Raw genomic sequence first — 25,720 nt, forward strand, 5'->3', positions numbered from 1 at the left:
AAAAGGAAGAGTTATCCAGCCACATTCATTGGTATATGGGACAATGAGATAAAGAGCATCTAAAGAAGAAATAAAAATCAGTTTATCTACTGTGCAGATTTTATGACATTTATTTCTGTAGATATACTTTCTGTATAATGATGGTGGTGCCAAAGGACAGCTTACCAGCTACATCTACGCATGTAACGAAACGGTGTCCACATACAAAACAGCAGAGGAGTTGCCAAGTACCACAAAGAATGCTCCAGCATGCTTTGATCCTTGGTAACTTTACGAGCTACTTTTGTAAAATGAAATGAAAGTGTAAAGAAATAATGACATTTAACCTTTTTATGCCCTGTATCAGTGATGCCACCAGGAATTATAACTTCTCATTGCTCTCCAGATGCATTTGAGGAATCGGGCATCAGTGTATTCATTCCTACTACTTATTTCTGTCTTCAAAGGGTGGCAAACTACTTCCCTTAAAACCAGTACTAACAAAATTTTACAGTCTGAATGCAACTGGTGACAACCTCGTAAGAACAAGTTCTTAAAAGACACTTAAGCACCAAAATTCCATTGATTCATATGGAAATTATGACTTTGAATACACTTAATTTGGTCACAGGTAGCAATTACAATTTTGCCAGGACAACTCTGAAACACCCTTCTAAAATTACTTTTTTCAGCAGTGTCTTTTTCTGAAAGCTGCTTGTGCTGTTTCCCTACTCAGTACGGCCAATACTATAATCAGATTGCCACACGCAAACCCTGTCGTCTACAATACTGCATGTACTCTTCCATATATAATATGGTTCCTTAACAGTTCTGTAATATAGTAGTCTTCCACAAATATGAGCTTTTGCTCATATTGGTAATACTGCCTTCATGTAGTTTTCTACAAAGGTTTTTCATTCTGTGGTAAGTGCGGAGTCCCTCAGTCCTGCTGATAAAAGGTGAAAGACACTGAAGGATTAGACCTTGAGAAGACGATGGGAGTGAGATGCAATATGCAATCTTCTTCTTTATCACCTCCAGTGTTCTGAGCACAGCATGCCTTGTGATTTTTTCCAAAGCATGTATCTCCTGGTTTACTATATTAAACCATTTAATAAAATAGCAGAGGGGCTGTGAATAGGAACTGATTACATATTTGCTACTTCAGTGTCTGGACCATGATTTTGACTGAACCAGTCTCTTGCTGATAAGAACACAGGCACCCAAGAACAAAACTAAATCTACTTCGTTACTTCTGTGGAAAGCAGAGACTGTCTTAAATTTCTGATACATGCTGTGCAGCCTGTGAGACGTGGTGCTTGCTAAATGAAAAGTATTAAACACTACAATTTCAAAGCTGTTTTTTATTTGTTTTCTATTTGTTCAATATTTTCAAGGGTAACACATGGAGAAAAAATGAAGTGACTGATAACAGATGATTCTGAATTGTTGGCTTTGGTAGCATGAAGTGAAAATGCAAATGCATTATTCAATGAGCAGAGCAAACAGAAGGCTTGGTCACCCTCACCCCATCCTGAAATATAAACAGGAACTTTGTTCAGAAAATGGCATTACCTTTATTCGGCACAGCCTAGTTATTAGCTTAAATACGCAGCACATTTTCAGCATACCTAACTTATAGCAACTTCTCTCATGAGCTTGAGAGTACATTAAAGGATGCTAGTAAGAGTGTATAAAGCCCCTACTAGATCAAGGAGATTCTGCTGCAATATTTTAATTTTCATTTAAATTAAATTTAAATCATAATTTACACCACTCTGCTAACAAAAGGGAAAAAAGGCACTGTAAATGTAGCAGCAGACATACACATCTTCATTTATTCTTCCCTATTTTTAACTTGTGGTTAAACTTAAGACTTCTAAGTGCAAGTAGATTAAAGCTCCATCTAGTGCTGGGGTCTTGGAAGTTACTGAAAGATTTCCAGTCCAAAAATAACAAACATGCTCACAAAACTATCAAGCAGCAGCAAGCCTGTCACCTCAAAGCTGTCACACACAGACGACGAGAAGTCTGTTGGAATTTCTCTTGCAGTGTACAAGGGCTTAATTTTAAAGCTGCTGTATCTTGGACCAAACAGAGAACATGGCACTACCTGGATAGGGACAAAGTGCTCGAAATAGGGGCCTGCAGCAGCGAGAGGAGTGCCAGCCCGTGGAGCCACACGTGTACCCAGCACCTCTCTCCTCGGCAGTGCTCTGTGATCGTCGCCACAACGTTTTGCTCTACTCGTCCTATTTGGGTCCAGGGAGCCGGGGCGCAGGCGGGGAGGGACGGAAGGCGGTGCACTCCTCCCAAAAGCCAGTCGCCGGGAGCTAGTGTGCTCTGAAGAGAAGTGGAAAATTTGTAACTTCGCAGGAAAAGAAGGGATTTGAATCCTGGGCTTCCCGCTTCTTGCCAAGTGCTCTCAAAGGGTTGCACGGAAAGGGCGACAGCACCCGGACTCTCCCCAGAACCAGATGCCCCTTCATTTTACAGGGGGACCTTGGCTGGTGCTGCGAGCCATTCCCAAAGAGCAGCCTCCAGGTCACACTCTCCAAGAACCCAAGGCGGAGGAGAGCTGCCTCCGGCTGTCAGTGCCGCGGGGCAGCTATCCTGCACCTCCGCCCCTCAGAGCTGCAGAGCCTTCCCCACAGCAGCTGCCTGCAGCTCCAGGAGCCAGGGACCTCACACCAGGCTCCGTGCCCGCATGGGGTCTGGTCACCTACAGATCAGCCAGAAACAAAGCAGGGTTCAGGATGATTTCAGGACTGAAACTTTGGATTTAGGCACTTGAGTTCCATTTTTTGGATCTATGCCCCAGCTACATTCTCTTTTCTTTCAGCAGAAAATACTTTATGACACCAGCTGCCATCCTTGAAGCAGTGTGTAAAGATCGCTGTTTTAATTCTGGAAAGGAACTTACTGTAGCGTAGTAGTTGTACCGTGGCAAAAAAAGGTATTCCTGGTTAATACTGAAAATACCTGAAGAGTGGATTAAGTTTAACCATATTTTAATTACACTTTGAAAACTACCTGGGACATTTATTTATTTATTTATTTATTTTTACACCCTTCAGAAAAACTACCTTACAACTACCTGGAAATCAAGCAATCAATGTTTTTTCACATACTTCAGAAGATGTTTGTACACACCAGGCTGCTACTCTGAAAGAGGCACAGGCCCGAGGAAGGGCCGTCAGGGAGGGGAAGGGGAGGAGGAAGGAGAGAGAAGGGAACTGCAGTAGAGAGGGCAGAACCGCTCGATTGATCTTTGCTAAACTCAAAGTACTATTTTGCATGCTGCAAGGTGATCATGGTTATAGTGCGGTTATAAACTTAACTCCTTTTGTGGCATTTCTTTTCCTGTTACAGCATGCAGCTTCTAAAATAACAAAGATAGAAACAAAAATATTTAGTTATTTAAATTAAAAACAAAAAACAAACCTTTTTTTTCTTATAAAGTTTTTTTTTTGCTTAATCTTTAACAATCATTTGGCAGGGATGATTATCCTCTCAACACTACTGGATAACAGAGGCTACCACCAAAGCCAGTGCAGTAACAATGCCTTAAGTGTGGAGAGTGAAGCACAACCTTAGTTTTCACCACAAACTACATTTAAAAAAATAATCGTTGGAACTACAGAAAAATATGTAAACAAGAAGGAGAAACAGCTGTGTCCGATAGAAAGGCATTATAAATGGATGAAGTGGAAAAGCGTATAATCTGGCATTGAGAAGTGCCATTCCTCTGCTGCAGCCATTATGTGGCTGATGACCGCCCCCAGGTCCATGTCAACAGTAGGTTTTGAGAAACAAGTATACCTTTGCCTAAATGCTGCCTCCAAGCTGTTCCATTTCAGTACAAGAGTTCAAAGACTGTGTATTCCAGTTCACTCAACTAACCCGTATCTAAAAACAGGTTATCGATGGTTTTGAAAGGCTGACGTCCTTACTGTTTAATACATGGCTTGACCACCTGCCAGCAGTTTACCATTATCTTCTCCACAGACATCTACTAATGATAAGACAAGAAAATGGGTGTCTATTAAAACAAACACACAAACAAGTCTAGCTGGTGCTAATGTTCCCTTCCTCTGTTTTTCTGCATTTTTTGCAATGGCAACTGCTAAAACTGCACCTGTTTCTAGCTCTGTAACCAAAACCATGCTATATGTCACAACTGCCTTATGCACGCTGTTCTAGCCTAATAATGAGGACAAAGTTTGTATAGCCAGGGTCAGTTATTCTCATTGTTCAGTCAAAGCAGTAACATGTTAGACCTCTTTTTTAAATATACTGAAGTAGTGTATTTTCCTTTAAGAAAAGTGGTCCTCATTCTGCATTTTACATTTGAGTTTCAAAGAAAACCGAAATAGGAGGAATCCTTTCACTCTTCTAGATAAACATAATACACCCAAGTTACAAGTCTTTAAAAAGCACTTTGCCAATTTGGCGTTTATCTTTATCCAGAGTACAGACAAGCTGTATTAGATGCATCTTTCCTATGTATGTCTTCACATAACTTAAGCGTGTATTGGGAAATACACAGTTAGAAACACGTACGACCAAAAAGCTGGTGTGAGCAGTTGTGGACACTTTGTGTGACCTGATGATGTGGTGCAAGCTGCATTGCCGGATGCGGATGCCAGGAAGACGTTCAGGAGAGCACGGGGAGTCACACAGCAGATGACTGGGTTCTTCTTCCCCACAGTAACGCCACCACGAGCCCACTCCCAGTTGCTGTAAAGATTGATAATAAAAACCCAGCGCCTGCCTCAAACCAGCATATAATCTAAGATTCAGACCATTCGACGTAGACAATGTTAAACCAGTGATGCTGGGGGGCACAATCCATCGTCAAGACCGGTACACAATCAAAAACAGGACCTCCTGAAGCCATCTGCTAGGTCTCCGTGGATGGCAGCTTACCGCGATGCTGAAGGAGACCTGCCTCAGCTCCATGGTCCTCTGCAACATTTCTTCCCCGTAACGTTCTCAGCATGTTTACTTTTCACAATGAACAGCTGTTTGGTCGAGATACAGTATTATTAGTTTCCTTCACTGAGGTATTTAAAAAGAAGCGAAAACGTTCTAAATGAAACCACACCATTTTTAGGCTGTTTTCCCCTTTACTCAATTTTACTTTTCCCTGTTCCTCCCATTTTTAGATTCTTAATGTTTTCTTTCATCCATACCGGAATGGCTGCTCTGAAGTTCAGCATATTAGACTTTCACACTGAGTACACCTTTTCTAAGCACGTAATTCATATATTTTAAAACTTTTCTTTGATCTTCTTTTGTGATTATGTAGGCAAATTTGAGCAGAATAATTTTCATATACTTTGATTCTCAGAAATGTGATATTTATTTGACTAGATGTAATTGAGAGAAAAGCACTACAGCTATGGCAGAAATAATTCTTTGGGTGCTGAAACCAAGTAGTACTTCAACTATCAAAAACTCATACAAAAATATTCTAAATATTAAATAATGATAGACTGGCTCTTCTTTGGTGAGCTGACAGCAGGCAGGTTGACTGCTACTCATAGCTAGAGTTGAGTACTTCGTGGCTAGAGAGAAATTTGCTACTAAATTAAAAAAAGAATTGCAAAAACAAGAACAATGTTTAGCCATTGCTGCTTCATTCAAAAAAACCCACATATTTGTAATTTTACAGAGTATTATAAGGTTAGAACTGTATCATTTCTCTGGGAAAATAAGGCTTTTTATACTTTAGAATTATTATTAAATGCTTTCGCAGACAGTAAATGTTTTGGGTAGAAATTATATGTGACAGATAAATTTATGCATCTGTTATCCAAAAATCCTTTGGACTTTTAACAAATAGCAAGCATCAAAGGCAAAATTATTTGTGATCAGAGGATGAAATATCACCCAGATAGACATATTTACGGATACTGTCACTGAAAGAAAGCTTAATGAAGGAAATAACGTACCGAACAAAACTTCAGAGTTCCCTGGCTAAACCACGTGGTAGATTGAATAAGCAGCAGAAAGCGGTGCAAAACCAATCACCTAAAGAAACTGTGAGCTAGAAAAACAGAAAGGCCTGTCAGTTCAATAACCAGAACATGACCATGCACAGGCGCCCAAAAACTGGACACCGACTATGACACATACGTGGACTGCCAGGAGGGAGTTCTGGTGTAACCGCAGCGCACCCGCAATGCAATACGGCATCAGAAGAAGTTCAGGGTTTTTTCTTAATGTATGCTAGCGCAGCGCAAAAATGCAGATCAGCTATTAAAAAGGTAAAATTATATACCAGTCAACTTTGATAGAAAATAAAAAGAGATGAAGCCTGGGAAAAGTTAAATGTTTTTCTTTTTCATCTAACATCATTTCTCAGTGCAGTCAGTGAAGCTTGCACAGAGATCAGAGGTATAGACTTCACGTAGTAATAAGACTGTTAGCTGCTCTTGTTCAACCACACTGCACAAATACGTGTAAAAAAAAGACTGTGATGACAGCCCATGCTTGCTGTGCTCCACTCTCTACCTTTCTGCTTTCTCTCCTTCTAGCTTTGTGCTTCTCCAACTCCCTTACTGCATTTCTTAGTCTCAGTTTTCACTTTTCAGATTAACTTCTATACAACCTTTCACCCACTGAAATAATCAGTTAACAAAGGCATGTAATGAGTCACCACCGAGCATGGATAAAATAAAATAAAGAGCTTGGATTGAAGATGCTACCACCTTCCCTCCACTGTGTCAAGCTATCTACAAACTTACTGAATTTCACAGTACATACCCTTGTTTCATAATTGAAAAGTTAACAGAGGGCTACCTATTTGGGTTCTGTTTGCTTTATTTAAAGCAAAACAAAATACTGCAGGATCTAAGTACACGGAGAAGCCTGACTGCTTGATAAACCTGAATACCCAGAAAGCTGGGTGATATAGGCCTAATTGTGCACATCTCACTCATATAGGGACTCTCACCGAAGACACCATTATGAACCGGAGACCACCTGTCCAAGTAAGAATGTACATATAATATACTTTATTTTCTAGGACTAAGGTTTATTTTTTGTTGGCCACTGGCGAGATCAACAACTTATCTTAAAAATCCAAGAGCTGAGCAAAGTTCATGACTTCAGACATCTTTTTGAGTCCTTTGGCCAGTCGATAGATCAGATCCACAAAGAATTATCCTTCCTCAGATTTAAAGCATTTCTGGAAACCACTTAAATGGAAGCAATCTCATACCCTTATCATTTGACATAGCAATACCCCTAAGCTTGCATCTGATTTTAAAAGTTACATTTTAGGTTTGTTATGTTTGAATTTGACGGTTAAATAAAGGATAAGGAAGGGAAATTCTTCTTAACTGCTTACCTAATGAATCCTTAGAAAGACAAAGGTTTTGCTGAGCTATCTATACTGGTAAAACCATACCAGGCAAACCTCTCTATGGAGACGAAACTCTCATCCACATGTGGAGTTAAACCACCTTTCCAAACAATGTAAGATACACCAGAAAAGCATCTTTTTTTCAGAACTTTCTGGATGGTTTCAAGGGCTGTTGTATAGAGCTCTTTGTAGCACAATCATAGCTATGCTAGCACTGGACAGGACCTTTTTCGTGCACAGGTGTAGCTATGCAATAAAACTTCCCACTGTGGTCTTAATCTAATGATTGTTGCATTTTGTATCACCGTATTTTTTAAAGCTAGCTTCAAGTTTTCAGCTCATTACTATGTCATTTTACAATTTATTTCTAGCTAACACTCATCCCAGCCTTTGGTGGCTTCCTCGTTTTCCGCCAAGTCACTTAAGTAGCTGTGGAAGGACCCTGCAAAGTTTCCTAGTCATTATCACGAGGTTACGAGACAGACTGCTCCTTGCTTCTTGGCTTTTAATCAGCAGAAGTGAATCTGCTAACTCGTAACACTTCTAAATCGGTTTTACCCTCTGCACTTCCGAAAGCACTTGTGGTAAAGAGAAAGACTGCCACGGGAAATCCACTATGGTCTGGAGAGGAAGTCACCAGAGCAGCACCGCAAACTGACGTGAGCAGTGGTAACGCCGGAGACAAACGATGCATCGAGTGAGCTTTGGCTCTGTAAAGTTTAATTTTCACACAGAAGTCAAGCTGCATTCTGTTGATGGTCCCTTGCCCTTCCTGTCTACGCACAAATGCTGGTTAACGTTATCTCCAAATGGGCCAATTTGGTGAAAATCAGGAAGAATCTGGGACATGATAAGAAATCTTACTTTTGGCTGTCCAACCATTTTGAGCACAGCAGCAGCTCTGGTACTTACAAAGCCTAACAGAAAACTGCAAGTTATTTTACTAACAAAATATACACCCTCCTTCAAGTTTTTGGCCAATTTCAACTTTTATGTTACTAATATAAAAGCAGTCAAGTTTCTCACAAAGCTATAAATAGTACACTCTGGCTAAGCACAGGCAGTACTTTAAAATTCTTTCAAAGGATTATTTTTCTTAGATGTGATCCAACATAAATTTTAGACAAAGTTCTGAACTGAAGCAAAAAGACTAATAGTTGTTACAAGCTGCATAAAAAAACCCAAACTGTGGCTGTAGTGTGCAAATACCTTCGAGAAAGAAGAGCTACTGGGCAGAATGTAGAAAGAGACTAAAAACCAAGAAATCACTATTTAGCAACTATTTATCGTGCATGTATCGCTTACGTTCAGAGAGCACCATTTCATACATCAGTCCAGGTACTGATGTTAAAATGATCCACTACATCTATCAATTTTAACAGCAATATTTTTGTTTATATATAAATCCTTCATTTAACAAATGTCTCAGATTCCAATTAAGACTTGTAACAAAAAAGAAAACTGGAACTCCTCTCTCTTACAATCTTTAACATACAGAGCACATCCTCATTTTCTTAAATCAAACAGTCTCAAAGGTGCTGGTGTAGTAGTGTCTATACAAACAGCATTATAATGACTGCATAACATAGAACACAAGCAAATGAGGTACCTAATAGTGAAAATAGAATTAAAGGATTATGATTTTTAGAAAAAGCAATGGTGACCGCTGAATCTGCAAGTTATACAAGCTACCTGGTAGTTTCATAACATTAAATAACGGTAACCCAATTTAGACTTCACTTCCTAAATATATTACTAGAGTTACTTCACAAATAACACGACTAAAAGTCGAGCTACCAAGCAGGTGGCAAATCCTCTACTCTCTTCCATCCACTTATGTCCAGGAGATCCCAGACTTCCATGCAGTTATTTCCAATTTAGATCATTAAAAGCAGACAACTGTGTTCCCTGTATTGCTAACACAATCTGCTCATCAAAATAGCACTCACACTACTGGTTTATGCAGCTATTAAAAAAGGGTGATATTCCCCACAAAGTAGCAGTAGCATTACCAGACCCACTCTGCATTCTTTGACAACCAGGTGAAACACTTGGTTCATCAAAGAGGCGAAGCACTGAACCCACCACACATTAAACTGGCAAGGCTCTGAATCCCAGGGACTGCTACCTAGTGCCTCACGCAGCGGTTCAGCAGCTGCTACAGCAGCAGCGTTTCCCCCCGGACTCGGCCCAGCTCCTAGCTGGCAGTGACTGTTGGGTCTCTGCCTCCCATGAAACAGGAGAGGACGCTGGGTTGTGAGGGCTGGGAAACGCATGCTTGGTCCTCGGGCAGAAGGGATGGACAAACGCATGGAAGGGTGCATGCAAGGAGGTGAGATATCTCCAGGCAAGAGGCACCGTAGCTTCTGGCGAAAGCCCTGGAAACCCACACGTTCTTGCGTGAGATTCCTTCACGCCTGTACCAAGCAGCCTGCCGTCCATGCGAAGCCCACCTCTCATTAATCAAAGGACAGTGACGCTAGCAAACAGGCAGCTCCGAAATTCCCAAGGCCTGCCGCTGGGTTCAGGGTGACATCTGCCTCTGTATTTATTAAATCCACTTATTAAAGTGAAATGATTTGGAATCCTTACTGCAGCTTGCAAAAACAAAAACAAAATCCAAACCCCATATAGACAAAAACCAAAGACATTTTGGTTGAACTTTAAAAATAATGAACTCATCAGCCTCCTGTTCATTTAAGACGGACGCATTCCATTCTGTGCAAGTAATAGTGTTAAACCGGGACCTCCTACAGAAGAGCATTAAAAAAGAGAAGTGGCCCTCAATGGCAACTTCAGGCAGAAGAGAACTTTTTCTCCTTCCCATGGAAGGAATCTGCGGAGAGAGGATGATGAAGGCAATCCAAACTTCACAAAAAGCTTTAGCTATTTAAAAAGCTGAAAGCAAATTTAAAGCCTGTAACTCATTGGTAGATATAATGACACGAGGACGTTTTTGGTATACAGGGATGGCAGGAAAAGGATAAAGCAACGTTCTGGTGCTGTCCAAATTCAGAGGGGGAAAGGCACTGTGAAAATAAAATAGAGAAAATACTTACGGAATTAAGCTAAAAGATGCAAATAAGCTCTTTTGTAAGTATCTAGTAATCTAAGCAATCTCTATTAGTATCTAAACAACAGGCAATCCCATGACAACTGAACTAGGTTTTAAGCGGACTAAGAACACCCTGAAGTATGCTGTAGGGACATTCATTATAAATACCTGGTGAATATTCTTCCTGGGGGTTATAACCTCAGAAAAAGGCAGATTCAATTATTGTACACTATGCCTTGGCATATTCAAGTATAAGATCTAACTTTTTGAATTAAAGCTTCAAAGTTAATTACATGGACAGCCACTTCACATCCCACCTGTCTCCATTCCCCAGAACGAGAATCACAACAGATACCAAGTAAGGCAAACCCACCCTGCTCAAATGGAAGGTGACCACCCCACTCCCCAAATTTCAGTGTTAAGCAAGACTGAGCCATTGCCCTAAAACACGGCAACATGCCTGCAATTTGCAGTAGGACAGTCTTCCGAGCAGTGATCCTGCCCAGGGCCAAATATCAATGCAGCAAAATACTGGTATTAGACCTGGACCTCTGATAAAGGAACACGGAAACTAAATTATTTCAACAGAAACCTGGTGGAACCTGGAAGAATAAAACCTGAAATCACCACTTACAAAACCAAGCAGAAATAAAATATAACAGATGCTAGTGCGCAAGATGGGGAGCCCACCAGCTCAATACAAGACCAGCGATTTGATACAGAAATTGTCTTACTACATGGACAGGACATTGGTTCAGTTCACCGAGGCAAGCAGGGCAGCAGACTATGGCCAACTACCAGCAGTGTCACCAGCTGCGCTCTCCTGAAGGATACTCGCAGCTGCTGAGTTATGCAGAAATAAACGTATAGAAATAAAACGTAAATGCAACCAGCTGAGCTAACACTGCCTCCCAAGAGATAGACTTGGGGGAGTGGAGCCCCTACACAGAGACTTTCAGCCATGCACCCGACCAGCAGAGCAGGCCCTCCGAGGCACCCTCAGAAGCTCTGCTCTGCTCCAGCAAACTAAAAGTATGAATCTGCCTGATCAATCTTGAAGAATAACAGGGGTTACCCAAGCGACGAGCACGCTTCCAGAAGCGGAGCACAGCGCGATTTCTTGGACGTAAGAGGGCCCCCAAGCCACGGACCGACGGGAGAAGGCGGCAGAGCGCACAGGCGGCACCGCGGCCGGTACTCACCCCCGCCCGGCCGCGCTCGGCGCTTCGGGCAGAGCAGGCGCTGGGTGCGGGCGGGCAGCAGCGCTCTGCCGGGCGGCACCGCCGACGGCCGCAGCGGGGCTCAGGGCGGCGGCCCGGGGGCGAGGCGGCGGCCGGCCGTGCCGCAGCGGGGGCGCACGAATCGCCCGGCTCCGCCGCGCCTCCGCACGCGGGTCCGAGCCAGCTCGGGGAGCGCTCTCCTCTCCCGCAGCAGCCCCGGGCCCCGCCGCACCGGCCTGCCGGGGGCCGGGCGGGACCGGCTCCCCGCCACCGCCCGGCTGCCGGCTACCCCGCCGACGCCCGGCTCCCCGCCGCCGCCCGGCTCCCCGCCGCGCCGCCCGCACCGCGCTCCTCCGCCCGCCGAAGGCGCCGCGGCCCCGCCGTTCCCCCCGCGGCCGCGCGGAGCCGGGCGGCGCGGGGGGCGGCGCCGGGCCGCGCCCCTCCTCCCCTCCGCCCCTCGGCGCCGGCAGCGCGGAGGGCTGGGCTGGGCCGCGCCGCTCGCTGCAGCGCTCGGCTCCGCTCCGCCGTCGAGGAGGGAGAGGAGAGAGAGGAGAGGGACGGGACCGCCTCGCCCAGCCCCGCCGCCCGCCGCCCGGCCCGCGCCTCGCCGCCCGCCCCGCTCGCCCCCACCGCCGCCCGCGCGAAGATGGCCGGCTGGCAGAGCTACGTGGACAACCTGATGTGCGATGGCTGCTGCCAGGAGGCCGCCATTGTGGGCTACTGCGACGCCAAGTACGTCTGGGCAGCCACGGCCGGCGGCATCTTCCAGAGCATCACGGTGAGGGCGGCGGCGGGGGCGGCGGGGAGGGAGCGGGGAAGGGCGAGCCCGCCTGCGGTGCCGGCCCGGCCCCGCGGGAGCGCGGCGCGGCCGTTAGCGGCGGGGCGAGGCGGCAGCGCCCGGGGGACGGGGGCACCTTGCGGGGCGGCGGCGGGGGAGCGAGCCCGCGCCGCCCAGGGGCCAGGCCGGCCGCGCCGCCTTTTTGTCTGCGGCTGCCGGCGGCGCCGCGGGCGAGGGGGCCCTTCCCGCCGGCGGGGGCGGGGGCCGCGGCTGCGGCCCGATGCGGCGGGGCCCGCCCGCGGGGCCGCCGGTGCCGCCGCGCGGGGGCCGCGGGAGCCGGCGGGAGAGGCCGCGCGGGGCGTGCGCGGCGGGGCTTGCGTAGAGCCGCCCGCGCCCGGGCCCGGCGCTGCGGCGAGGCTTACGTGCGCGGCGTAGGAGGCGTTCGTGAATGCCCACCTCGCCGCTGGCTCCATGTTTTTCTCCGCCAAGATGGCGCACTGCCATTGATTGCTCTTTCCCCTCCCCCGCCCCTGCCCGTCCTTCGCCGCCGCCCCGCTCCCGCCGCCCGGCCGGCCGGCCGTGCGGGACCCGCGCCGCCGTTACATAAGGGCCGTGCGGCGGGGGCCGCATGCTGCGGCGCGGCCTGCCCCGGCCGACCCGCTGGCCAGCGCCGCGCCCCGCCCCGGGCGCAGCGGGGCCCGGTCCCGGGGCTGGGGCAGAGCGCGGCCGGGCAGGGCCCGCGGCAGCCGGGCCTGCGGCCGCGCAGTGCTGGGCCGTGATTGGGGCGGCCGGGCCCGCCGTGACGCTGCACTTTGAGGCCGGCGCGTCGCGGCCGGGCCTGCGGCCCCCCCCTCACCGGGCCGCGCCGCCGCCCCAGCGCGACCCCCGCGGCCGCGCTTCCCGCCCGGGCCCTCGCGCTCTCCCTCAGGCAGGGAGGAATGGCGGCGCGGCGCGCCCGCCCTCCGCCCCAGAGCCGAGGCCCGCCGCCGCCACTGCGGCGCGGGCGGGCGCGGTGCCGTGCGGCGGAGGGGGCACGCCGCTGCAGGGGGCGGCCTGGCCGCCGCGTGTCGGGAGCGGCCCCGGGCCCCGCGGAGGCCGCCGCAGCTGCTCTGCGAGGGCTGAGCTAATGCCCCCTCGACGCCGGGTGGATCTGAGCTGGTCCGTCAGGGACAGGTGCTGGCAGGCCGTTCGGTCCACCAGAGTTGGCATCTAACCTGGCGCGTTCCGTCACCGAGACACATATATCCTGTGCTTAACTAGTCTGAATCGTGCGGTACCTCCTTTAACGAGAACTTGGATCTGAGGAGCACTGCAGGCTTGGGCTGCGAAGTATTCCAAGGCAGCGGTTCCACTGCTTACAGTGGCAATAAATCAGTGCAGTATAAACTGTGACTAACAAAGCCCTGTATTCTGGAGCACTTCCTGGTGGGAGCAAGGGGAAATTCACTGTCTCGTCCTCTCAACACAGATGGGACGCTTTCTAAATAGAAATTAAACAATAAAATACTGCCATGCTAACTCTGGACTTTTTTCTTTGACAGCCAGTAGAAATAGATATGATTGTAGGAAAAGACCGAGAGGGTTTCTTCACCAATGGTCTGACCCTTGGTGCAAAGAAGTGCTCTGTGATCAGAGATAGCCTGTATGTTGATGGTGACTGCACAATGGACATCAGGACAAAGAGTCAAGGCGGTGAGCCAACGTACAATGTTGCTGTAGGCAGAGCCGGCCGAGGTAAGCATGATTTTCTTCACTTTCAAATCATTGAATTAAGAATATGATCCTAAGCATAGACTCCAGCTATTAAGAAAACCAGACTCCTGTATTTAATGGTTAATTTTAGGAAGTGCCTAAGGAGGGTTGGTGGCAGTGGTCTGGCTGACCAGCTGGATTTCTGCCTAGGACTCGCACTTGCCCCTGTTCCCACCTGTGATCCCAGCTGGGCGCTGGGCTGTGAAATGGTTAAACAGATCTCTGACAAGCAGGAAAGAGCAGGCTATAGCTTGAAGTAAGCTTGCCAAAGTATACGATAACTTGGTATCTAAAGCTTACGTAGGGATCTGTTAACGATTGGTAGTGAAACTAGCTTTTTCGTTGTAAACTTCTCAACGGAAAGTTGATTCTGCAAAGACGTGAATTCCTTGTATAAGCTACTCCTACTTGCCTTTTAACAAGTTCTACACTAACTCTTCTTGCACTTCCTATTGAGCTCTCTGAAGTCTGTCTTCAGGCAAAAAAGCCCGTCCAATTTGGTGTTGCTGAGAAACTTGCTTTATGCTAGTAGGCCTACTCTTGTGCTCCTCATTTAACTTCTAGTAAAACATATTACAAGGAAGGCACTAGGGTTGGATATAGAAAAGATGCTTCAAAATACAGGCTGCGGGTAGTATGCCTTGTGTTAAAAATATCTGGCCTAGCGTTTTTGGCTGGCTGTAGAACAAATTGGTGAGCAACAGACTTTTGCTTATAAGTATAAAACCAAAATTAGAGCAAAATTTGTCTATAGGCTAAAGCCGGGTGGCATACAGGAAGAATGTTTGCAGCACTGAAGTGAAACAAGCAGAGTTCTGACTCTGCTGCAAATTGTGAAATGCCAGCGAGAACTGGCTGTCTTGAGCTTTTTGTGAGCAAATTGCTATATAGATGTACAATCACCTGTAGGTAGGCTGGCTGCAGTATTTCCAATTACAGTATTCCTAGCTTGGGAAACAGTTATTGTGCTTGTGGAAGCACAGCGCTTACTGTGTCTGAGTACCTGCTGGTGACATCTGCTGGCAACTCGCAAGTGGCGTTTACTGGTTGAGGAGCCTTAGGGTGTTCTTGTTCACGAGACAGTTGGGCCACTTCACCAAAATTGTGGGATTAGAGAGAGGGTCAGCATTAAAATCTTCCCTGCATTTTGTCTTCTGCAAAAAGCATGTTTTTATAGTTTATGAAAAGTCTTAGTCCAAGTCCGATCCCGTGGGGTTTTTTTTGCTAGTATCAAGGGAGTTACCCTGGTTCTTGCGCCAGTAGTGACCACTACAGATAATAAGAATATTCCCTCTTCTGCTCTTCAGAGTCACAGTTCTTCTACATACACTACTACTTTTCTTCCTGACACCACTTCTTTTTTTCCCCTTGTTTTTTTAAGATGCAGTCAGGGTTTCCTTGCTGGGTAATGGCGGATGGTGCTGATGGTGGAGAGGCACTGTTATGCTTTTTTGAGATAGTTGGTGGCATTTTTCTTAGCAGTGAACTCGTATGACTTACGTAGTTAGGTAATATTCCTTAGGATAACTCATGCCTTCTCCCAGCCCTGTCTACATCTGTATTTTTACAAAACTCCTGTTAAACTAGCTTAATACCCAAATACTAAATCTTGAATTTGAGTGTGTTTATTGCACTGCCTAAAACTTGCATTATTTCCTTGTCTAACACACTCTTTTTAAAACTTTTTTCTTTTCTCTTTCAGTCTTGGTCTTTGTAATGGGCAAAGAAGGGGTCCATGGAGGCGGATTGAATAAGAAGGCATACTCAATGGCAAAATACTTGAGAGACTCTGGGTTCTAGTTGCTAGGCAGACTGTTAAGTATTAGGGGAAGATTGCTATTAAACTTTCCTGGCGGTGAGCTTTAAACCTTACATTCTGGAAACTTTATTAGCAATGCAGGGTGATGGGGTATGAACCTGTGTCTCCTTTGTATCCCTTTGTTGGTGGGGAAAGGTGTTATTTTTTTTTTCTTTAATTCTGTTCATTTCTGTTTTGTTTCCTTGTGTACTCCAGCATTGGTTATAGTCATGGGAAAGGAAGGTGTCCATGGAGGGACACTCAACAAGAAAGCATATGAACTGGCTTTATACCTGAGGAGGTCTGACGTCTAAGCAGCCTCTCCCCATCCACCTAGCAACTGTCTTCACCACCACCCAGTTGTGTTCAGTGCTACCAGACTGTAGATGGTAGTTTGTGTTTTTTATTTACCCATTTCCTAATGTCATAATTCCAGTTACCCTTTGTTCATTTATATGTTAACCACTGTATGTAACCGAGTCCCACGTCTGGCACCATTACTGCACCACAAAGATGATATGCATGATACCTTGAAAAACTCGGGAGGGGAATATGCCAAGTGTAGGCTTTGCTTTGTCTTAGCAATTAGTGTGATATTGACAACTAAAACAACTTAAATACTAAACAAGGTGCCGATTGTACAATCTAATTTGATCAATGCCTCTTCAGCACTTTGAGCAATTACACAGCTCACTAGTCTTCCTTTCATAGAGCATGGTTGGGAGGAAAAAAGTGCATGCATATCTTTACTTCTGTCCCTCTCTTTTTTTCTTTTTTTTTGAATCCACATTTGTTTGCTTACACCCATTTTTATAGTGCCTGGTTTGTTTAACCAATTTGCCACTCAAAAGCTATTAATGTTACGTTAGTTTTGTCATTGCACTTCACTGTAGGCTCAAGTCTTTTATTTTTCCTTCATGACGTCTGAAGCTTGTACTGCTTTACAAGTGCAATCACAAAACTAGGAAAGGGTACAGATGCACTTCCTCCCATGACCTTAAAACCACCATCCTGAACGAATCCCCAGAGACATTCCATCATTGCAATAGCTCAGGCACTTTTTTTTTTTTTTTTTTTTTTTTGCCAGCTCCTGTTCTGTAGTTGAATTGTAAAAGGATGCCATTATGGACATTAGATATCCCAGCATAACCATCTGGAGTGTGTCTGGTTTCAGTTTTTCATAGGACCAATTTTAATTTGCAGCTTGGGGGTCATGGGTTTTGTTTTGTTGTTTTTGTTTTTTAATATGAAACTGCAATGTCATTGTGGAAAACTGCCACCTTCAGCTGTACTGGGAGCTCTGACTGACTCCAGTCTTTCTGCCAGATCACTTACTGGTAAAGAGTTTAGCTGCTCTGAAGCCACTGTTTGGATGAAGGTCGGTAGTTTGAAAGCTAAACTGTCAAAATGATGCCATTTCAAATTTAAAATCTTCATTTGGCCTGTCACACCCTTGCTGCAGAAATTATGGAGTGAATTGCCTTGTGCACTAGTCATCTGAAATGTCTGTAACCAAACTCTCAGTTCAGGCACGGTACTAACTTGTATGTCCATTTAAAGAGAACTGCAGAACTCTGTATACAAAAGAATAAATGGGAGATGGTATTGGTTGGAATAACTGACTTGGCTGTCTTGTGATGAATTTTTTAATATGTATTCTGTGCCATACTATTGTTTAAAAAAAAAAAAATGAACTGTTGCTATTGTGAGATGGATTTTAACTGACTACGAGGGTTTCTTTTGACTGGCACTACTTTAGGGACATTCTAGTATTTGCTTCTATTGTTGGGCCTTGTGGATAATGTACAGATTTAAACAAATTCTTGTTGCTGATTTGTCCATTTCTTTCCCTGCACTTTGTTACATCTGGGATACAGTCTAACTCATCTGATTTAATATGCATTTCAAAAAATGCCATAACTATTAAAAACACCTTGTTTACAGACAGATGAAATAAATTTATTCCAACCAAACAAAATCAGACTGTTGGTAATTTTTCTCCCCTGCAGGAATCCTCTGAGGCCCTTCTTCATCACATGGCTGACTACACTAACCCTAGGTAGAAGTGCAGTTGTAAGTTTTGTAAGACAGCAGTAGTATGGTAATGTAACTTCAGTCAAAGGCCAGGCAGTCTTTGCGGTAGATCTTCTTAAATTAGGAGGGGATTTCTTGTCACTTAACTCTGCATTTATCCGACTCCATGGCGAGGGGGTTCCCCTGCCACATGAATACCTAATACGCAATCCCTGAAACAGAAGCTAGAGGAGACCTTTGCCACATGATCTACTCATCAGGGTAAGAATGTGCTCTCCTCAAATGGGGAAGGGAGAGATTGAAGGTCTCCGTTGCCCCAAAGGAATTCTACCTGGCTTTTAGTACTTCTGCTACCAAGGCCCTGCGACGAGCCTTATAAACGGCACTGGTGAGACACAGTAGTGAACAATGGGAGCTTGGGGGATGGGGAGAGAAAGAACAGCCCAAACCGTAGGAGGTTAGTCTTTAGCTAAGGCTAGGCATTTCTCGTTAGGTGCTGCTTGGGCATTTCCATTAAAATGCCTTTGTTCCCTATCTTCCCCTACATCTCAATCTTCAGTGTAAGTGTTGCACCTGCTCCTTTGCTTGCCACTAGATCCCAGTCTAACTAAAACCTTTATATACAAAGTGTTTATCTTCTCCAAGTGAGTTGCTTAGTGTCTGAACTGTATCTTCCAGCTCTTAGTGCTAAAGTTAGAACAGACGAGAACAAGCCCCTAGCCATGAGCAAGTTTACATTTAGTAGTAACTAGTACAGAGGATGCAAACTTCTTACTTCCCCCATAAAATTATGATAGTGTTGAATCTGTGTCTTGCTCTGATCTAAACCCTATTTAAAATCACACTCACGTTCTAACTGCAGGACTATTTTTTTTTTCTGGTTGGGGGGGTGTGGGGTGTGTCTATGTCTGTCCCTGAAGCTTTTCTGTAGTAAGGCCATAGCTGGAGTGCTCTGTAATGGCACCTCAGCCGCAGCAATAGCCACTAGCAGTGCACACCAAGTAATTTTCATCCCATTCCGTATTTATTTTAGCATTCCTTTCTGATCAATTCCCCTCTCCTGAGCAGGTGGTGTCTGCAGGGGTTGTCTGTATGTCACCTGTATACTTTTTCTCACTAAGAATTAGGCGTTGCTCAGATGACTTTTTCAAATGCATTTTGTTGAATTTCCACAGCAGAATGCTGTCTGTGCACCCAATATGCTAAAATACCTTTCTTGAATAACCTGGACTCTCAACAAATTTTACATTTAACTCCCCTTTCCAGATTAATAGACAATTTAAATACAAAGGGTTATTTTCCTATGCTAAAAGTTTGAATGCTAAGTTGTGACCTAGGTCAGAAATTTGCATTAATTTTTTTTCCTTGCAAAAAGTTATTGGAGGAGATAACAGTGAAACACTTTATCTCAGACATTACAAAGTTCCATGTGAGTAACCGATTTTATCTGCTGAATTCAAGTCCTATGCAGAACTGTGCACCTATTGTCCTCCTCTTGCGATGGGCAGGATTGCACCGCGCAGGGTTCCGCCCGCCAGCCCGTGTTACATCATTCGGTACTGTTCCAACCACTTCAGCTGCCACAGAGTTTATTAGGCTGTACCACCCTCACAATTTTACCACTCAGGATTCAGTAAAAAGATTCATATGTTGTGGCAGTGAAGGTGCCTGACCTGTATAGTTCTCGTCTTTTTTGCGCTCATGGTTTGTTACTTTTTTACCCTCTTGGTAGTCCATGAGAAACACCGTGGTTTTTAGAAATTTCACTTGCATGCAGCTGTCGTCAATACCTGCTGGCTCTTCAACTTCCAGTAGAGCTCTCAAACTCCCAAACTCATTCACGGTGGTTTACAGTGCCTGCCATTTTATAAAAAAGGCTCTCCAATAGCTCATATGCTTTAGAAGTATTGCATCTTTTCTTACATCAGCAGTTCCCAACCATAAGGAAGCTAAGCACCCGCCCCACCCTCTCCTCCCCCCCCCTTTTTTTTCCTTTTGTAGCATTATGTTCTTATTCAAGGCTTGGGTAGAAGAACAGAGCTGACATTAGAACAGAACTTACATTAGTGTTTTAAAAAATAGATGAGGAGAAAGGAGTAGGAAAGATGGGCAAACTAAGAGCAATACAGAGAAGAGCCAGAATTGCTTCAAAGGGTGTTTTTTTTTTTAAGGGTAGTTCTCAAGTTGTTCAGTCTCTCTTCAGACTCAGGAAGATAATTCACTATTGACTGAATTGCTTCACTTTCTGAAAGTTTACTTCTTATCCCAATTACTTATGCCTCTTAGATTGCATGGCAGACACTGGAAGGTGACGAGGGCTGCATTTAGTGCAGAGTATCAGGGCTTTACAAGTTTTTAATGCTGACTTCCAGGGCATTCCAATCAGTCCCTTACTTTCTCTGAAACACATTTATGAAATTAATTGTCAGTGTGCTTATTTTCTGCACCATAATAATTCAGAGACATTTTAATTATAGCAGCCCTTATTTACTAAGTCTTACTTTTATAATGAACGTGTTATTTAGAATTCTGTTAGAATTCAGTAGAAACAGCTAACTCCTCTGAACTGCTGATGGCATTGCATTTTTAGACATTATCAAATTTTTAATATTCATTATATTATTTTGCATATAGAAACCAGTTATTACTGCTTGTTCAAACACTGGCCCTGGAACTCTCCCAACATCGTGCACTGTCGGGGGGGGGGGGTGTGAGGAGAGTTGTTTGTTTTGTTATTTAAATCTTCTCCCTTCCTTGATTACTGACCTGTCAAGAAAAACACTTGTCAGACCCATCACTTTCTTCCAGTTGCTTTTTACTGGATTCTTCCCACCCCACCCAGCCCTCTCCCCCAACAAATGAAAGCTTACCTTCCCCTTTGAGGGCAAGTTTTAATTCGTGTCCTCTTTTGGCTCCTCTTCCAAGTAGTGTGTTCTCATTATGCAATTAAAAGTTTGCTGCAAGCTTGTTTTGTAAGGAGCTCTTTATACTGGTGATACATGTAATATTTTGTGATAACTGCCAATGACACCTATGCTGTTTTATGCAGAGAGATGATATGCTTCAGAGGTCCCGTGAAATACTTTTAACTTCAGACACTAGTTACAAGTACTTATTAGAAATTTTTTTCAACTAGGCCATCAAATATGAACCTCTTCAAAGCACCAACATCCTATTCTCAAGGATAGCTAGAGACTCAAGTGAGATCAACAGACTTGACGTAAGCGAAAAGCCCTGGGAGTCAGCTGTTCATGGTGTACGATGAGGAAATGGTGCTACTTCATGTGGATAAGGTAGTTGGCCATAGCCCAAAGAAAAATCCGTATTTATCTTTTCCTGTGGGTTTGGACAGGCCATACCTTTTGAGACACAAGATTTATCCAGCAAATTTTAACGAAATATGCAAGTTCTACTTAGATAACCTTCCAAATTATTTATAATAATAAAGTGCTATTCCTTCTTTAATTTTCATTGTCATTCTCACTGGCAATGGCAACTGACAAGTAAACTGTATCTGTGGCACAAAGGAGGTATGGCAGGGGGAGTATCACTACAATGTTTACCTCCAAGGCCTGCTGAAATAAAATTTACATTAATAGCATTAGGAAATCTAGAAAATGGAACAGATTTTAAAAAAAAAAAAAACATACAGTATATTTGGGATGGAAACAAAATATCCTTTGCTGCACGCATTTTCTCTGTATAGCATAGAGAATAGCAGGTGAGAAACTGATAAAAAGAGTGTAATTTTACTGCTTGTCATTGCAGCGAATACTATAACCAGAGTTACACATAGCATATGTTATAAAGTTTACTTCAGTTCATGGTTCTGGATCTCTTCAGGTTTTGGGGTGCCTGAAATACAATTATGAATAAACACATGCACACATAACATATGAACAGCAGGAACCTATTTTAAGAAACATCTCTCAGCTTAGTAAGTTTTCAGAAATCCGTTTTCACATTTGGACTTAACTAGACATATGCAAGCTGAAGTGGAATTTTACATGGTGAAAATGTAGTAGTACATTGTTTGTCATTAACCCCATGGATTGCTGGTGGCAGTGGTTTGAAGATGAATCATTCTTTCGTTATTATCCTTTTACCATGCCTCATCCTGCAAAATAAACATTCTCTGCTCTTAGCCAGTCCCAGAGAACTGATTTCCATTGCCAGGTTGAAGCAAGGAGGGTGTAGCTGCACTGTGTATCAGGTCAGAAATAACAAACGGAAGCACCTCACCGGTCATCGCCTCGGCCCAGGATTTGGTGTTTTCCGGCTTCCAGAACACAGGCGCACAGACTGCGGTGCTGAAGGTGCTGGCAGGTGGGCAGGAAATACTAACAGCGCTCTGGTCTTCCTTCCCTCTCCCCCGTACAAATTACATGTACAGACCCAGACTGATTCAAACTTCTCCTCAAACTAGAAGTGAACAGAAATTAAGCTTGTCTATGTTACTTAGTCCTCCTGCATATCGTACTGATCAGTACAGCATTTTGTACTGTGATACACAGCACAACGTAGGTTAACATTTACTAAGGAATCTTAACAGCTGCACGTTCTGGATCTTTAAAAATACTTTAACGTTAGTAGTAAATGTAAAAGAGTACACAATGAATGTAAATAATGCAAAAGTTCAGCAAATTCCTTTTGATATTTAAAGTGGAAAACATGTTTATTAACATTCTTTCAAGCTTTCCTTATTCAAGGCCATATAAAAAAAATCTCTGCATTTTGATTATACGTGTGTTTTTACTTTCTACATAGTTACAGAGGTATTATATAGCATTTACTTTTTTCATGATACACTGGTAAGTACTGAGTTCTCTTAAACAGTTATAAGCACTTGTTTTCAAATCAGGTATTTGAAAAGAACCATTTTTCTATGTACATAGTTTAGCAGACTAATGCAGCATAAAATGCTCTTTAGTAAGAGGTATATGAGTTGAGGATCAATAGAATACTTACCTAAAATTATTTTTCTACGTGGAACAAAACCTCTGTTTTGGTCACCCCCCTTCCTCCCCTCTCAACTCCCACATCACCACTGGAAACCAGACTATATCATAGTAGCAAGGAGGGATAATTAATATGTTTATGGTGGATCTTACCTTGTGAATTGCTCAAAACTAAACATATATTCTAAGTTTCCTTATCCTAGGAATTGCTCAATGGAACTGCTTAAACTCAGCTAGTGGCAAACTCCAAAGGATTATTTGGAATCACTGCTTTGAGATAAAAGTGGAATTTCTTCTGCTTTGTTTTGATACACCAGCATACAGAATATTGATCTGTTCTACGTTTTTCTTTCAGTAGTGGTGACAGTTTTTAGAAAAACTCTACACAAACATGCAAATACATTTTTTGTTGGGCTTAAGGGGTAACACATACCATAGATGTAATAAATATTGCTATCAGTATGACCCAGTTGTAGCTACAAAATGGAAAAAAAATACTTCCAGATAAATCCCATTTCAACAAGATACATTTAGTCTGTGTGATATTTCTATTGATATAAACTATTAACATTATTCACTAGCATTGTGAAGTCCAGTTAAACTGTTCATTTTGAGAAGACAGAACGCGTGACTGAATACCTGAATCAAAAATAAATCTATCTGTAATGATTTAACCATAGCACTACTACATGAACTGCTGCTCCTATTGAAGAAACCAAATGGATTACAGATTAAAATATATTCCCTACGTAAAGGTTTGTAAAGTATAGCCTTAAGAACTCTTTTGTTCATACACTATTCATCGTTAGTAGTCTCAAACAGTATTTGCCACTCTGTACTCCCTTTCATCATTGGGCTGCAGTTGAACCACTACACTTTCTTCGTTTATTCCGTTTTCTGCATCACTGCTATCAATATTGTCATTGTCATCTTCCTCGTATTCTGAGGACTCGGTCATGTTCTGATGGGAATGAGATTCTGACAAAGCCCCGAATGACTGAGTACTAACTGAGGCTAATGGTCTAAGCAAAGGAGTATTTTCAGATACTTCATTCTCTTCTTGACTACTGTCTGTTTCAGAGTCAGAGTCCCCCTGAGAAGGGACCACTTTCTGCTTACATACAGGACATGTTTTTTTTGTTTTTGTCAGCCATGGGTCCACACACTTGCAGTGATACGCTGTTAGAAAACAAAATACAAGTACATCATTATCTAAGTGAAAAGGACAAGGAAACCTGCAAAATTGTATTTGTTTAGTAACACAGCAGGATTTTAGAATTTAATTCATACAGAGAATTTTAGTCACCAGTCTGTTGGCATGTAGACTGTCTATCCTTATGTACAAAACACCTAATAGATTAGGATCTCGGCCGTATGGATATATGCAATAAATACCTACTTCCTCTACTGAATGAATCTGAGAGCAGTCCTGCAATGGGCCACGTTTGACAAAATAAACTTTAAAAGCTTCTTGAGGAATTATACCCACTTTGCAGCAGACATGCCTACCATCATTATCCTCATAATGCCTCTAACCTCCAACAACATGTATCGAAGCACCTTGTTATTAAATAAAATTACCGCATGATTTTGTGGATTTTAAATTAGGTCTACAGTTGGCACTGCAACTATACTGGCTTGTTTAAAAAAAAGGTGTTTGAAAGTGTCTTATGGTATTAAAAACTTAGCGCTGCTTATTAACAGAGACTTCTATCTGGCAAAGAGCTAAGTATTTACAAGGGCAAGCACACTGTGTTTAGTACCTGTTCAAGCACGTTAGCAGCATGTTCTCCACGAGAACTGACAGTTTTGTTGGTGTTGGGTTGTTTGGGTTTTTTTTGTAGTTGTTGTTTTGGTTGTTTTTGTTTTAATTTGTCAGTAATCTTTGATACTGGTGATCAGATTTAGTTAATTTTGCAGTCCCTAGCTGGGATAGATGCTATGGATCTGTTCTTTCTCTTCTGAGAAGTCTTTGTTTATCAGCCTGTTTTGAAATTGTTTTTTATGACTGAGGATCTACAAAGCTCAGCCTGTCATCTGCTGTGTTCACTGTGGATGTACGGCCGTAACATCAGTTCCGATTTTTTAAAATCTCTTAGTGATGTGGTATTTGCTGTTGCAGTGCCTGGTCAGAGCAGGAATTTAATGAGAAAAAGCTGGGTAAAACTGCACCCAGCCAAAATAGCTGTAATATAGGTAACGGACTGGTAGGTAGAGAGAGGGTCCCAAGCTAGGAAGGATGAATCCTATCTTTCGTGATAGATTTTACACAGCTTTTATCAAAAAAATGTTCAAATTTAGAGACGCTCTTGGGCCCAGGCTTCTTCCAGATTTCTAGATATAAGCTCTTAAAATGCTTCTTGTACTTGCATGCACTTAAAAGCAGTCTTGGCTTATGGATAGATATATACGTGACTGCTAGATATACCTTTTGCAGTGGGCTGTATTTGAGAAAGACTGTTCAGACAGTGCACAACTTGTCACAGTAAAAATATTCCATTAAGTTTTGCACTGACAACACTGACTTCCAAGTGAGTCAAGGCAGTGGTCTATATGGCTTCAGGCTACGGGGCAGACTATATCCCTTCATCCATATCTCTGTCACCAATAGCTGAATTATGTTTTGTGGTTTAACTGTCTTGGAGAAAGTGAAAGCCTGGTTTTTTAATTGTAAAAAGTAACTGGAATGTGTTTCCCTATTAAAAACAGACATTTAGGGGACAGTGTCAAGCCCAGATTTTCTTTCATGTGTACATCCAAAGAAAAAATGCAAA

At 43.7% G+C, this 25,720-nt stretch overlaps 2 protein-coding genes and 1 long non-coding RNA gene across 13 annotated transcripts in view; 1 reads left to right on the forward strand and 2 right to left on the reverse strand.

The window, feature by feature from the left end:
- Positions 1 to 1,344: 1,344 nt before the first annotated feature.
- LOC142085529 (uncharacterized) lies at positions 1,345 to 12,910 on the reverse strand. Its single transcript, XR_012674752.1, has 3 exons — positions 12,861 to 12,910; positions 5,937 to 6,031; positions 1,345 to 5,003 (listed from the first exon to the last, which is right to left on the reverse strand). It is a non-coding gene; the product is annotated as an uncharacterized LOC142085529 (long non-coding RNA).
- On the forward strand, positions 12,084 to 17,576 carry PFN2 (profilin 2). 2 transcript variants are annotated; one of them, XM_075157583.1, is made up of 3 exons: positions 12,084 to 12,404; positions 13,946 to 14,138; positions 15,859 to 17,576. In XM_075157583.1, the coding sequence occupies exons 1-3, from the start codon at positions 12,273 to 12,275 to the stop codon at positions 15,954 to 15,956; spliced, it is 423 nt and encodes a 140-aa protein (XP_075013684.1). In that variant the 5' UTR covers positions 12,084 to 12,272; the 3' UTR covers positions 15,957 to 17,576. The 2 variants fall into 2 exon arrangements, with proteins under 2 accessions (XP_075013684.1, XP_075013685.1); XM_075157584.1 differs by having other exon boundaries at positions 16,171 to 17,576.
- Positions 17,577 to 18,875: 1,299 nt separating this feature from the next.
- The window catches only part of RNF13 (ring finger protein 13), a 47,784-nt gene continuing 40,939 nt past the window's right edge, over positions 18,876 to 25,720 (reverse strand). For 6 of the 10 annotated variants that reach the window (XR_012674750.1, XR_012674743.1, XR_012674746.1 and 3 more), the window contains 2 exons: positions 20,859 to 24,125; positions 18,876 to 20,754 (listed from right to left, as the gene is read on the reverse strand). Coding sequence is in view for 1 of the 10 variants with exons in the window: in XM_075157581.1 (XP_075013682.1) it covers positions 23,761 to 24,125 (365 nt within the window). In the remaining 9 variants the exon portion in view is untranslated. Of the gene's footprint in view, positions 20,755 to 20,858; positions 24,126 to 25,720 lie in introns of those variants that run through there. The other 4 variants (XR_012674747.1, XR_012674749.1, XR_012674748.1 and 1 more) reach the window with 4 other exon arrangements.

Source organism: Calonectris borealis, chromosome 9, assembly GCF_964195595.1.
Source record: "Calonectris borealis chromosome 9, bCalBor7.hap1.2, whole genome shotgun sequence".
Lineage (NCBI taxonomy): Eukaryota > Metazoa > Chordata > Aves > Procellariiformes > Procellariidae > Calonectris > Calonectris borealis.

What these genes read in the sequence shown, in the direction of transcription:
- PFN2 (XM_075157583.1), top strand. Translation starts at nt 12,273, where the DNA reads ATGGCCGGCTGGCAGAGCTACGTGGACAACCTGATGTGCGATGGCTGC. An exon ending in GCATCTTCCAGAGCATCACG is followed by an intron (nt 12,405 to 13,945) that starts GTGAGGGCGGCG and finishes TTTCTTTGACAG; the next exon opens with CCAGTAGAAATAGATATGAT. An exon ending in TGTAGGCAGAGCCGGCCGAG is followed by an intron (nt 14,139 to 15,858) that starts GTAAGCATGATT and finishes TTTCTCTTTCAG; the next exon opens with TCTTGGTCTTTGTAATGGGC.